Raw genomic sequence first — 12,187 nt, forward strand, 5'->3', positions numbered from 1 at the left:
TCGTTCTTGTATGCTTGGTACAATTAATTGGTTTGAACACTAGTACTAGCTGGTTGGCTCTACGTAATATCGGTCCCGACACATCCATCCCGCCAGTGATGTCGTGGGAAAGGAGTGGATACAAGTCATCGAAAGAAAGTACCCATCACATCGGCCATCGCAACTTGAACTTGTCCACTACGAGTCGTGTGTTACGTGACAAAAGGAACGGACCCTACTTATCATTCCTTGTATTATCCAGAAGGTCCACTTCAATATGTCTATTCTCCAGCATCTTGACCAGTTGATGTCCGCTCCTGGCGAACATGCTGTTCAGAACTTCAATGATACCAAACAACTGGACGACTGGATAATGTCTGTTGCATGTCGATCATGTCTTTTGAGTCAAATAAGGACTCACATTAATCATCTAGGCCCAAGTCGTTCACGAGTCCAGGTACTCTGTTCGACTGACATGACCTTAACCGACGAACTCACCACGCATAGATGTCAATGACGATCTAGAACAGGATTCTCGAAACTCCATTACGGATGTCTTTATCACTGGTCAGAAATTGTCGCTACCCACGCCTGAGCACCTAATAGGTAGATTGTCAAGGTTAGTATTCCTGGGCTCGTCACGTCCTTCTACAGGAGCCTCACGATCATAATACGTAGCAAACCAAAGGAAGTTCTAGAGCATATTTCTGGTATTCTGTCGACTACACTGCCCGATGATGTCATATCAGGCGAGCTCGCTGATCTGGTTGGCTTTGATGACATCGAAATTGTTGCAGAATTGCTTGCCTCTAGATCTTACTTTGTGGATGCAGTCAGTAATGATCAAGTGCATCACATTTAATGACTCACATTGCCTAGTTATCTGGACGAGAAAAAACGACATTTAAAATCTCGACCTCAGAGAAAGCGAAAACAGGCAGTTAGTGTTGTCCAATATCACCGTTCATTACTAACGTGCGGTTCAGCTGTAGTTACCAGCCTTGCTCCGCAGGATATTCGTCGCCGCCTGGAAGGGACTCTCAGGGCGAATGCATCTCGTCCTTTGTTTACTGGTGTGGCAGTAAGTTCATTTGCATCCCGACGCGAGTCCCCGCTCAAAGTATCCAGCAAGAAGCTCCAGAAGTGCTTCCACATGTATACTCTGCGTCTATGATGCAAGGCGGTTTGCTTTCACAATTCGGTACCAAGTACGCACGTCCACTCGGAACTACAACACATGACTACGAGGTCGGTTACAAATGCCTTACTTCATCCTATCTGCTCATCAATGAGTCAGGAATATGAGGAAATCATCATTCCTCCTGCCAAAGTCGTTCCACCCAGGACATCCGAAAGGCTCATTCTTGTCAACGAACTCGATGATTTGGCTAGAGGCTCATTCCCTGTATGCAGCCCACCATTTCCCTCCTTTATATATATATCAAACCTTTTCTTTCAGGGATATTCTTCCTTAAATCGCATACAGTCTATCGTCTATTCAACCGCTTATGAATCAAATGAGAATATCCTGGTTTGCGGTGCGTCTTCTGGTTGTGCTGTGTGGTCTTTAGCACCTTAACGGCGATTGAACAGCTCCTACTGGTGCTGTTAGCTTATTCTAGGTGTCATCCTTGAACTGTAGCTTATGGAACTTATATTACAGGGTAAAACTGATATTGCGATGCTAACAATTCTTCGGGTTCTCAACCAGCACCGATCACCCATCAGTCCATCATCACCTCTGCATGCTTCAATAGATCGCAATGCCTTTCAGATTATCTATGTGTGAGCTTTCAACAATGTTTTGCTTACAAAAAGGCGTCCTGACTTTTGAAAACATAGTGCACCTATGAAAGCTCTGGCTTCTGAGATCGTTCGAAAGCTGGGGAAAAGACTGAAATGGCTCTCTATACAGGTCAAGGAATTGACAGGGATGGGAATTCTCTCTGATACATGCACCGCCTGTTAATTTTCTGTCTAGGTGATATGCAACTGACAAAATCTGAAATCGCCGAAACCCAAGTCATAGTCACTACACCTGAAAAATGGGATGTCGTAACTCGAAAGCCCACTGGCGAAGGAGAGTTAGCTTCAGTATGTCTCTACGTTAGTTCCTGTTCTGTCACCTGTCTGACTGTCTTTTGTATGTAGAAGTTGAAGCTTTTGATCATTGACGAGGTACATCTTTTGAATGAAGAACGTGGGGCTGTCATCGAAACTATCGTTGCGCGCACGTTGCGACAGGTACATGTTCGTTCTCTTAGGGGTGAATTTGTGGCCAACTCGTTTGTAGGTCGAGTCAAGTCAATCTGTCATTAGGATAGTGGGGCTCAGTGCAACGTTGCCAAACTATTTGGATGTCGCCGAGTTCTTGCAGTTTGTTTGCCCACGTTATTCTTTTCCAGTTCAATCAGACTCAACTCATAATCAGCGCGTCCCGATATAAAGGACTCTTTTTCTTTGACTCTTCCTTCCGACCGGTACCTTTGGAGCAGCACTTCATTGGAGTTCGAGGAAAGCCTGGAAGCACACGATCTAAAACGAACCTTGACCGCGTCACGTACGAGAAAGTTTCCGAACTAGTACAACAGGGACACCAAGTAATGGTGTTCGTTCATGCGCGTAAAGAAACAGTGAAAGCGGCGCAGGCTTTGAAGGATGCGGCGACAATAGATGGCACATTGGAGGATTACAACTGCGAGGAACATCCTCAATGGTCATTTTTCCGAAGGAATATAGGAGATTCTAGGAACAAGGAGATGAAGCAACTTTTTGATCTTGGATTTGGTATTCATCATGCCGGTATGCTGCGATCCGATCGAAACATGATGGAGAGGATGTTCGAAGCTCGAGCTATCAAGGTCAGTGGTATTGACGGGGAAATGACGCAGGTGGAAGTTAATATATCGGAGGAAGGTTCTTTGTTGTACAGCGACTCTCGCGTGGGGAGTCAACTTGCCTGCTCATGCAGGTGAGATATTTTTGTTGTGTCCTTCATTCTTCTCTCATCAAGGAGTCAAGTTGTAATCAAAGGTACTCAGTTGTACGACAGTGCAAAGGGATCCTTCGTCGATCTCTCGGTTTTGGATGTATTGCAAGTGTTTGGCCGTGCTGGTCGGCCTGGTCTCGAGACAAGTGGTGAAGGATACATCTGTACTACTGAAGATAAGCTCGTACACTATGTTGATGCCATAACGTCACAGGTGCGTTTATCCAGCTATGACGAACGATAAATGCTGAACGATCATCCAGAATCCGATTGAATCTCGGTAAGATGAACGATTGGCTTTATGTCGACAATTTTCTGACAAAAAGTAGGTTCATTTCAGGCATTGAAAACGCACTGAACGCCGAGATTGCTCTTGGTACGGTAACAAATGCCGATGAAGGTGTTCGATGGCTAGGATATACATATTTGTATGTTCGCATGCAGAAGAATCCTTTCCTATATGGCCAGTTTTTTAGAATCCTGTCTTATCATAGCAGCTGACGCTTCATTTAGGTATGTCTCGGGACGATGTGGCAGAAGATCCCCATTTAGGCCAGAAGCGAAATTCTCTAGTCATGACAGCGGCTCGAAGACTGGCTAGTGCGGGGATGATAAACCTTACTGAAAAAACTAGTACGTTTTCGATAACGGACCTTGGCAGGATAGCGGCCAAGTACTACATTCGATATGCCTCCATCGAGGTCTTTAACAAGGAGTTCAAACCCAAGATGACCGAAGCTGATGCGCTTTCCATGCTCAGTATGAGTACGGAGGTTGGTTGTCTGTTTTGTGTCTTTGATGTCAGTTGACATTCAACCACAGTTCGACCAAATCCAAGTGAGAGAGTCAGAGATGACGGAACTAGAGCTTCTGATGAAGAAAGTTCCATGTGACGTGAAAGTGAGTAAGGTCCCTTGAGGTTCCAGAACATCACTAAGAGTTTCGGCACCAAGGGAGGGACAGATACAAGTCAAGGCAAAGTCAATATTCTCCTTCAGAGCTACATTTCTCGCCTTCCGGTCGAAGATTTTGCCTTAGTTTCCGACTCAGCATATGCAGCACAGAACGGAGGACGCATTGCACGAGCTCTGTTGGATATAGCGATCAGCCGCAAGTGGGCTAGTGTGGCCACGGTTTTCATGGGTATCACTAAAGCTATAGAGAAACGTCTTTGGCCATTCGACGAACCTCTTAGGCAATTTGATCTCAAGGCCGAGATTATATATGGCTTAGAGAATTCAAGAGAGGAGTACTCGCCCGCGGAACTAGCTTCCATGACTCCGGTAGAGCTGGGTAATCTAGTTCGCTTAAATGAACGGCATGGTCAAGCGCTCCGGAATGCAGCTCGGCAGTTCCCTACGGTCACGATGGCTAGCTCACTTCGACCGTTGGGGTCAAATGTCCTCAAGATTGCAATTTTGGTTACTCGAAACTTCGACTGGAACGTCAAAGTGCATGACTTGGGAGAGCCTTTCTGGCTGTGGGTCGAAGATCATGAAGGCATCGAAATTTTGCAGTTTGCGCACCTTCTATTGCGGGAGTCGACAAACTCCCTTGATGTGAATTTCGTGGTTTCGATACCGACCGACATTCCTCCACCTTATTTTACCGTCAGATTTGTATCTGATAGATGGATGGGGGCCGAAGATGAACTCCATGTATCTTTGGATGGACTAGTTATGCCTGCTCCCTCTCATGGCCATACCCCTCGTTTGGATCTCCCATTTCTCTCCCGTTCTTCGTTGTGCCTTCCTGTACTCGAAGATCTCTATTCAGCCCGACTTCACGATTTCAATGCTATTCAAACACAAGTGTTTTGGAGTCTTATTAACACTTCGATGAATGCGTTGGTATCCGCTCCCGTTAGTAGTGGCAAGTCCCTCATGGGACATCTAGCAATATGGTCAGTAAAGACATTTGTGGTCCGAATTTACTAAAGTGTCTATTAAAGGACTACCCTACTCCTCCATCCGAGGTCCTTGGTGCTTTTCATTGTCCCAAACCGAACTCTCGCTGCCCAATCTCTCTTGGACTTCCGTGTCGTTTCCCATGCACTTGACGTGACGGTCGAATTGTCTTCTGGGGAAGGTTGCTTTTCTCCCTGCCGGACCAGCACAATACGTGTCGTTACGCCGTCGGGACTGCTTGAGGCTGTTGATAAGCGTAACCTCCGCCACGCAAACTATCCATCTGTTGTAGTGTGCGATAATTTGGAGCAACTTGATGCAACCTATGAACTCAGTATATCACTGCTACGACACACAACGCAAAATCATCTCACCCGATACGTCGGCTTGTCGACCTCTCTCAATGACCCCACGGACATCGCTTCATGGCTGGGTGTAGATCCCATGGCGCTCCACAGTTTTCGACCCACAGATCGGGATCAGTCACTCACAATCACATACCAGACTTTTACAATACCGCATTCAGCTGCACTGTTTAAGTCCATGTCGAAACCAGCGTACATGGCTATCAAAAGCGTACCATCTCGTGAATCTGCCATCATTTTCGTCCCTTCTCGCAGTCATTGCCGGACGGTGGCGCAAGAGCTTATCACACAGTGCGTCCTAAACACGGAGACAGAGAGGGGCTTCCTCCCAGAATTTGTACTTCCTCTTTACATTGAAGACTGTTCAGCACGGTTGCAAGACCCGACATTGGTTGATTTCGTGACACGCGGTGTAGGGATCTTCCACAGCGGGATGTCAAAAGCAGATCGGAATCTTGTTCTGGAGTTATTTGCTGAAGGCGTTGTTCGCGTACTTCTGTCGCCTCGTGATGCTTGCTGGATGCTGCCTGTCCGGGCGGGAGCCGTAGTGGTCATGGGCACCCAGTATATTCATCTTGAGAGAGATGGCTCTGGGCCGCAGCTGCGAGATTACAGTCTTGTTGACGTAGTCCAGATGCAGAGCCGGGCTGTGAGGCATGATGCCCCTGGCCACTTCTTCCTCTTTTGCCAGGCGGAGGTTAGGGAGACATTTTCCAAGTTCCTGGCTGAAGGACTTCCGCTTGAATCGGAGCTGCTGGATTCATCCGTGTTTGAAAAATGGTACAGGGAGAGGAGAAGAGACGGGTCCATCAGAAACAAGCAGGATGCTGTTCAAGCACTGTCCTTCACGCTCCTTGCGCGAAGGCTGGTCAGCAACCCGGTGTATTATGACATGGAAGCGGGCTCGCAAAATGAAATCCTATCGCGCCTTGTTGACAGACTTGAAGAGTCCGTTCTATAGCTATGTACGAAAACACCACTAGGCGTGTATCTCCATAGGGACTCTGATAGCGCACGTTCATGTCTAGACCCTATACAAGATACTTCGCCAAACCTTGCAAACGCTCCCCAGCCTTCCTGAGTGTCTCCTCATCCTTGCAGAATGCGAAACGCGCAAAGTTCTCGCCGATGGTGCAATGCTCCTCACAATAGAACTATGCGATTGCATGAATAATAGTTCAACCTTGAAGCGTACTGACTTACCTCGCTGACAGGGATAGAGGATACACCAATTTCAAGTGCGATAAACCAACAGGCCCTGAGTCGTAGCCGGTTAGAATGAACAGAGCAAAAATGGGTGCACATACTTGAAATCGCGTCCTCGCCCTTGAACTGACTCTGGGAAGGGGTAGTCCTCAGGGAAATTGACACGTGAGATATCCTGCAGATGAAACGCGTAAGTTGGCTATTTCATCGGTGCAACCAGCGCGTACCAGAAGCACGAAGTAGCTTCCTTCGGGATGACTGTATTTCATACCAAGCTTATCGAACGCGCTAAGGAGTATATCACGTCGCCCCTGATACTCCTTAAGCTGATTCTCGAAGAAACCACGTTCCGTGGCCTGCTCGAGTCCGGCAGCAGCAGCCTCCTGTAGCGGAGAGTTTGAACAGAACACGATTCGCGTGCAGGCAGCGAGGGTAGGAATGATGATTGACGGCGGGCCAATTAGCCAGCCTACACGCCAGCCTGTGGCAGCAAATGCCTCTGGCACATAACGTAAGATGGACTTCTACGGCTGAATTATCAACTCACTGCCAGCAGATAACACAGTTACTGTGCGGTCCCACATGCCCGGTAGCGTGGCAAAGCGGACGTGCTCCTTTCCATCAAAGACGAGACAGTCATACTGGAAGGCGATTAATTGTTGCAACAAACTTCTAGCAACACGAACAGGAAACATACCACTTCATCTGCCATCACTAGAAGATTAAATTCTTCTGCGAGAACAGCTATCTTCTCCAACTCTTCTCTCGTGAAGACCTTACCAACGGGGTTATGAGGGGTGTTAATGATAATCATTTTTGCTTTTGGAGTGATAGCACGGCTGTAAGGTTGTAAATAGAATTCCTGATCCAACAGATCAGTCTACGTACCGCAATTCATCAAAGTCGATCTTCCAGTTGTTATTATTTGGTGTCCCATCATCCGCTTGAGGATGAAGGGGGACGTAGACGGGCGTTCCACCGTTGAAGGTGACGGATGGCAGATATTGATCAAAGAAGGGCTCAAACATGATCACTTCGTCTCCATGCTCAAGGAAGGCGGTGAAAACGGAATACTGTCCTGTAAAAATCCTAAACGACAGATTGGTAGAATGAAACTAGACAAACCTTGGTTTGCTCCACTTGTTACGAGAATTTCAGTCTCGACATCGAGATCTCTATTAAAGGACTTCTCATAAAAGTTCTTAATGGCGTTCCGCAGACGAATGCGCCCTTTTGGGTGCGAGTAGTGGTTTGGCAAAACGGAGCCGAGAGCTTCATCGGCGGCATCTGTGACCCATTTCGGGGGAGGGAAGTTCATATACCCTTGGCCAAGATTAATACAGTCTGCGGGGAGGTTCGCTGCACTAGAGAGGATCGATGAACTAGTACCCAATTATTACAAGATATGGATGTTACTTGTAGATCGACCACACGTCTTGCGCTAGCGCTCGACCACCACGAAGTCGTGAGGAGAAGGAAATGAGGTTGGAGCGATCGCCATTAAGGGCCCCCTTGCCACCGTCCTGAACCAAAGTTCTACTGATGGATGTCATTAAACGGTATTGAGTGTTGATGTTAGGAGGTGAAGAAAGTCGACGTTGAATCGTACGAAAAGCCGATGATTTCCATAGAGTCATGCTATCTTTTCACTTTATTGGATCACGGCGGGTGCAATATATATGACCCCGCCATTATTAAAAACGCCATTATAAGCACATCGAAATTGAATTGAATGCGATGGAAACGAAACATTTGCACCCTCCAAACCCGCAGTGAAAATCTATTTTTGGAAGTTTCATCTTGGACTCACTGGCAAGTATTTGGCAAGCATCTTGTCTTATCGACGTTAACGCTAACGCTGGCAAGTGGTCAGTCTACACGTCTTTCAGCTAAATCCAAATATGGCAATTAATTCCCACAGTAGAAACTTGTCACTGATCATCGAGCATTGGTTGTACGAGCAGAAACGCATTAATTCGATTCATCATGGCCACTCCAGAACTGGGCAAGCCTCATTTAGGGACTATCGAGGAGTGCGCATTCTTTTGCCTTGCGAACGCGTCCTTAAATACTGACAATTGTCAGGTCTTGCTTGTCTGATACACAGCTGTCCCGAACTGCTAGCGACGTTTCTGACCACAGTGACGAGGAAGGATTCACATACCCTGAATCAGACTCGGAAGAGGAGGAATTTGTTTACCCTGGAACCACTGAGGAGACTGCCGCTGTCACTAGTGGAGGGAGGCCACCTGCCTCAGAGGAAGTGGCGACTTCCAATGCGGATCCGGAAACAGAGCAAGAACAATTGCCTGTTTCACTTCCTGTGGTGCCAGTAGATGTAATTACATCTCCAGTATCTCCACCAGCTGCACCGACCCAACCTCATCCATCTCCTGCTCAGTTGGAAGCTTTGTCTGCGGCTGCTTCTTCTGGGGACCTGTCTCTTTTGAAGAAGCTCTTTCAAACAGCTTCGCAAGGCGGTGAAGTTGAGGCCTTTTCACTGTCAAATGATGCGTCCTCTCGAACAGGCTTCACTGTTTTACATGCCGCAGCTAGTCGAGGTTACTTGGACATTGTCACGTGGCGTGAGCAATAACTTTCATTACTCTTTATATGTGCTCAAGTCACTGTCGTCTCAGTGGTAGAAGATTGCGGTGCAATTCCAGATCTAGAGGACCGCGAAGGAGAAGTAGGTGAAGACCTCTGGTCCACATACACCGACGCTGACATGGTCACAAGACTGCTTTACACAAAGCCGCTCTTCATGGCCACCTACCAATTATCGCATATTTACTACCAGATAGAGCAGACGTAAATGCTCGCGATGCCGATGGCTGGACAGCTCTTCATAACGCCTGTTCAAAAGTATGTCTTACTGATACCATCATCCTGCGAAGAATCTTACGCTTATTGCATCTTAGGGTTATCTTGATATTGTGAGGTGGTTATGCGAGCATGGAGGTATTTCTAGTGTGGACGTTCAGAGTAAAGGTGGATGGACTCCTCTCAGTATGCGTTCAAAATTTTTGTTCCCTATTTTCTCAAACGCCTTGCCAGTGAATGCGGCGTCAAAAGGACACTCGCCTATCGTGATATATCTACTTACAAGGCAAGAAGCAAATCCCCTTGTCCGGAATATTTGGGGTGAGACTGCATATGACGCTGCTGCTGCCGTGTTCGAGGTATGGATATGTGAGGTGTGTTCACTTTCTTAATTATTGTAGGCGTTTCCTCAAGTCTCCCAGATCCTGCAAAAATCAGAAGCAGAGCGATGGCGCGGAACAACTGTCCCGTACAACCCTCTCGCGGTGCACACGACCGTTCCCTTGATCCTTTACGAGAACCAGTGCCTGGACGTGCGGTTGAAAACGTTGGCAGTGTCTGGTGGGAAGCCAAAGTGGACACACTCTGGCCTTGGTAAGCCGGGCCGGCGTGCACTATTCGAGTTGAAACTGCCTTCCCCAAATGACGCGGGCGCCAAACTAGTTACTGCCTGGCGTAGTGGTGTCCAGCTTCCGTTGACCGAGGATCCTTGGACATTACCAGAATCAAGCTCTAAGGACAGGCCCTCCACTGAGGACACCGAAAGAAGTCACTTCTGGCTGTGAGGACCAGCAGGTTGTTTTTACGAGCATGCTTATTAATTCGTCTTCTAGGTCTGATTGGACATTGGATTACCCTGGGGTTGATGTGGAGGCAGCCTGGCAATATGCACAGGACTTTTCCTCACCCGATGAAATCTGGACTGCCGAACCGCCTCCTCAGCTTCAGCGTTTACTGAGCGGGAGTGGGCTCATGACAGCCAGCTTGGGTACTCCTTCCAGAAGCCACAGCCGTGCAAGCAGCAGTAGCTCTGTGACCTCTGTATCTGTGACCGCACGTGCTCCGACGTGGGTCAGACGCAGACGCTGGGTTCGCGTGATGCGTCGTAGGCTTGACATCCCACCTCTACCGTTCCAGGAGCCAGATGGTGCCATGTATCATCTTGCACTTGACGGCTCTCTCGTCCCGTTCACCGAGGACGACCAGAGCGACTTTGGAGAAGGCGAAGGACAGGAACTCGGAACCATGACGTCCACAAGACTGTCATCCGCCCAGGATTATGTCTCTCGTGCTCGGTATCTGGTCGGAACTCAACGGGATGATGTCGTCGGTGGGGAGACTTTATCTGCTGTCGAAGCAAGGCGTGCCATTGCCAAACTTGAACGTGCAACTACTGAACTGCGACAGGGCATTCTTAGTAAGCCTTTTAATACGGTCTCTTGATGCATCATTAAATCAGATGTTATCCAAGGCGATGATGATACGGAACGAAAAACTCAGGCTGAAGTCCTGCTCAATGCCTACAGCAGAGAGCTGGAGCGTCGCCGACTCGCAGCTGGTAATCAAAGATTGCTTATTTCTGGTCCAGATGACGATGATATGGAAGACGATGACGACGACGAAGAGGGATTCCGCTATCCTGGTTATACGCCTCCAGGCGCGTCTGCCCGCCCAGCTTCTACGGAATACCTTCCCCGTCCTTCCGTTTCTCGTCCACCTACAGATTTGACTCCTCACCTCTCTCAAGCACCTGACTTCCGCGTGCCCACTCATGAAGCACCTCAGAAAGTCTTAAGTCCCAGGTGGACTGCCCCGACGCCTTACCAAGTCCATGCGCAATGGGAAAGAGATGACATGGTTTCTAATTGTAATGATTGTCATCGGCGATTCGGATTTCTTTTAAGAAGAGTAAGTCCTACTATGTCGGCTTTTTTCTAATGATTGATTTGTAATCCTTCCCAGCATGTAAGATTAACCGCTGCCCCCACTTATTCTTCCGTCGTCTGACCTTTCGTTAGCATTGTCGCAAGTGTGGTCGGATTTTTTGTGACCGTTGCTCTTCTCATCGAGCACTCCTTGATCCCTCCGTCATTGTTCGTGACCCTGTGTTCCCGGAATCCGCAGCATCCTCTTCAACTCAGCGCGTCTGTCAAGGGTGTAACGATGAGATCAATGCCAGTCTCCCCACCAGATTCTCAGGCTCCACCTCGTCTACCATGGAAAGAATCGTAGTCGATCAAAGAAGGCTCATGACCCCTGGACAGCTCCACAGGCAGGAGTCTAGTTCACAACTAAGCGACCTTGCAGAGTAAGTCAGGTCCTTGGTGATACCATAACTTGTTGGTGATGATGGCGATGATCCCAGGTGCCCTGTGTGCAGCACTAGTCTTGCAGATCTTGGACTTCCGGCAGAACAAGAAGCCCACGTGAAGATTTGTCTAGAAGGAGATGCTGGGACAACACCTCAAGCTGCTAAATATCTGGTGTATAAGTTACCTGGCGAGAGCGCACTTCTGGGTGTCGAATGTAAGTTTTGTTTTATTACTCTTGTGCGACCATGATGCGAGTAGTTATGGTTCCACAGGTGTCATTTGCCTAGAGGAGTTTACAGAGGGTATGCAGGTTTTATATCTCACAAGGGTCAAATAACTGACGTGGTAAATGCAGGCGCCGTTGTAGCGAGACTCAGCTGCTTCTGTAGTTTCCACAATGGTCCGTGAGCACTTGCTTTCCGTAAGCAACAGCCATGCTGATCAATAGTGACTCGATCTAGCTTGTTTGTCCTCGTGGCTGAAGAAAGGTAGAAGCTGCCCCATTCACGCGCGGTAGAGGAAAGACGCACAGAATATCTGTTGGCATACCCAGTTCTGTTGTTTAGTTGATCGAACACTCTCAAATTACATGCACTCACACACTTT

At 48.0% G+C, this 12,187-nt stretch overlaps 3 protein-coding genes across 3 annotated transcripts; 2 read left to right on the top strand and 1 right to left on the bottom strand.

Moving 5' to 3' along the window:
• Window positions 1-256: 256 nt before the first annotated feature.
• On the top strand, window positions 257-6,201 carry BJ212DRAFT_1478436 (Sec63-domain-containing protein; the record flags this gene model as incomplete). The annotated part of the gene is made up of 23 exons (XM_041339710.1): window positions 257-354; window positions 414-436; window positions 487-598; window positions 658-811; window positions 859-919; window positions 966-1,060; window positions 1,108-1,227; window positions 1,277-1,384; window positions 1,439-1,517; window positions 1,573-1,586; window positions 1,643-1,764; window positions 1,822-1,943; window positions 2,003-2,073; window positions 2,131-2,223; window positions 2,273-2,355; window positions 2,411-2,950; window positions 2,993-3,182; window positions 3,232-3,248; window positions 3,298-3,344; window positions 3,482-3,741; window positions 3,791-3,868; window positions 3,922-4,871; window positions 4,920-6,201. The coding sequence occupies 23 exons, from the start codon at window positions 257-259 to the stop codon at window positions 6,199-6,201; spliced, it is 4,719 nt and encodes a 1,572-aa protein (XP_041195579.1).
• A 35-nt stretch (window positions 6,202-6,236) lies between these two features.
• Window positions 6,237-7,999, bottom strand: BJ212DRAFT_1552572 (pyridoxal phosphate-dependent transferase; the record flags this gene model as incomplete). Its single annotated transcript, XM_041341921.1, has 9 exons — window positions 6,237-6,394; window positions 6,444-6,498; window positions 6,548-6,621; window positions 6,674-6,945; window positions 6,994-7,087; window positions 7,144-7,285; window positions 7,335-7,524; window positions 7,572-7,810; window positions 7,863-7,999. The coding sequence occupies 9 exons, from the start codon at window positions 7,997-7,999 to the stop codon at window positions 6,272-6,274; spliced, it is 1,326 nt and encodes a 441-aa protein (XP_041195580.1). The 3' UTR covers window positions 6,237-6,271.
• A 433-nt stretch (window positions 8,000-8,432) lies between these two features.
• Window positions 8,433-11,989, top strand: BJ212DRAFT_1297739 (uncharacterized protein; the record flags this gene model as incomplete). The annotated part of the gene is made up of 13 exons (XM_041332626.1): window positions 8,433-8,479; window positions 8,532-9,031; window positions 9,071-9,135; window positions 9,186-9,311; window positions 9,368-9,455; window positions 9,504-9,643; window positions 9,671-10,050; window positions 10,103-10,686; window positions 10,729-11,177; window positions 11,288-11,577; window positions 11,635-11,795; window positions 11,854-11,883; window positions 11,937-11,989. The coding sequence occupies 13 exons, from the start codon at window positions 8,433-8,435 to the stop codon at window positions 11,987-11,989; spliced, it is 2,913 nt and encodes a 970-aa protein (XP_041195581.1).
• Window positions 11,990-12,187: the final 198 nt, after the last annotated feature.

This window comes from Suillus subaureus (genome assembly GCF_016647635.1).
Source record: "Suillus subaureus strain MN1 chromosome Unknown BJ212scaffold_8, whole genome shotgun sequence".
NCBI lineage: Eukaryota > Fungi > Basidiomycota > Agaricomycetes > Boletales > Suillaceae > Suillus > Suillus subaureus.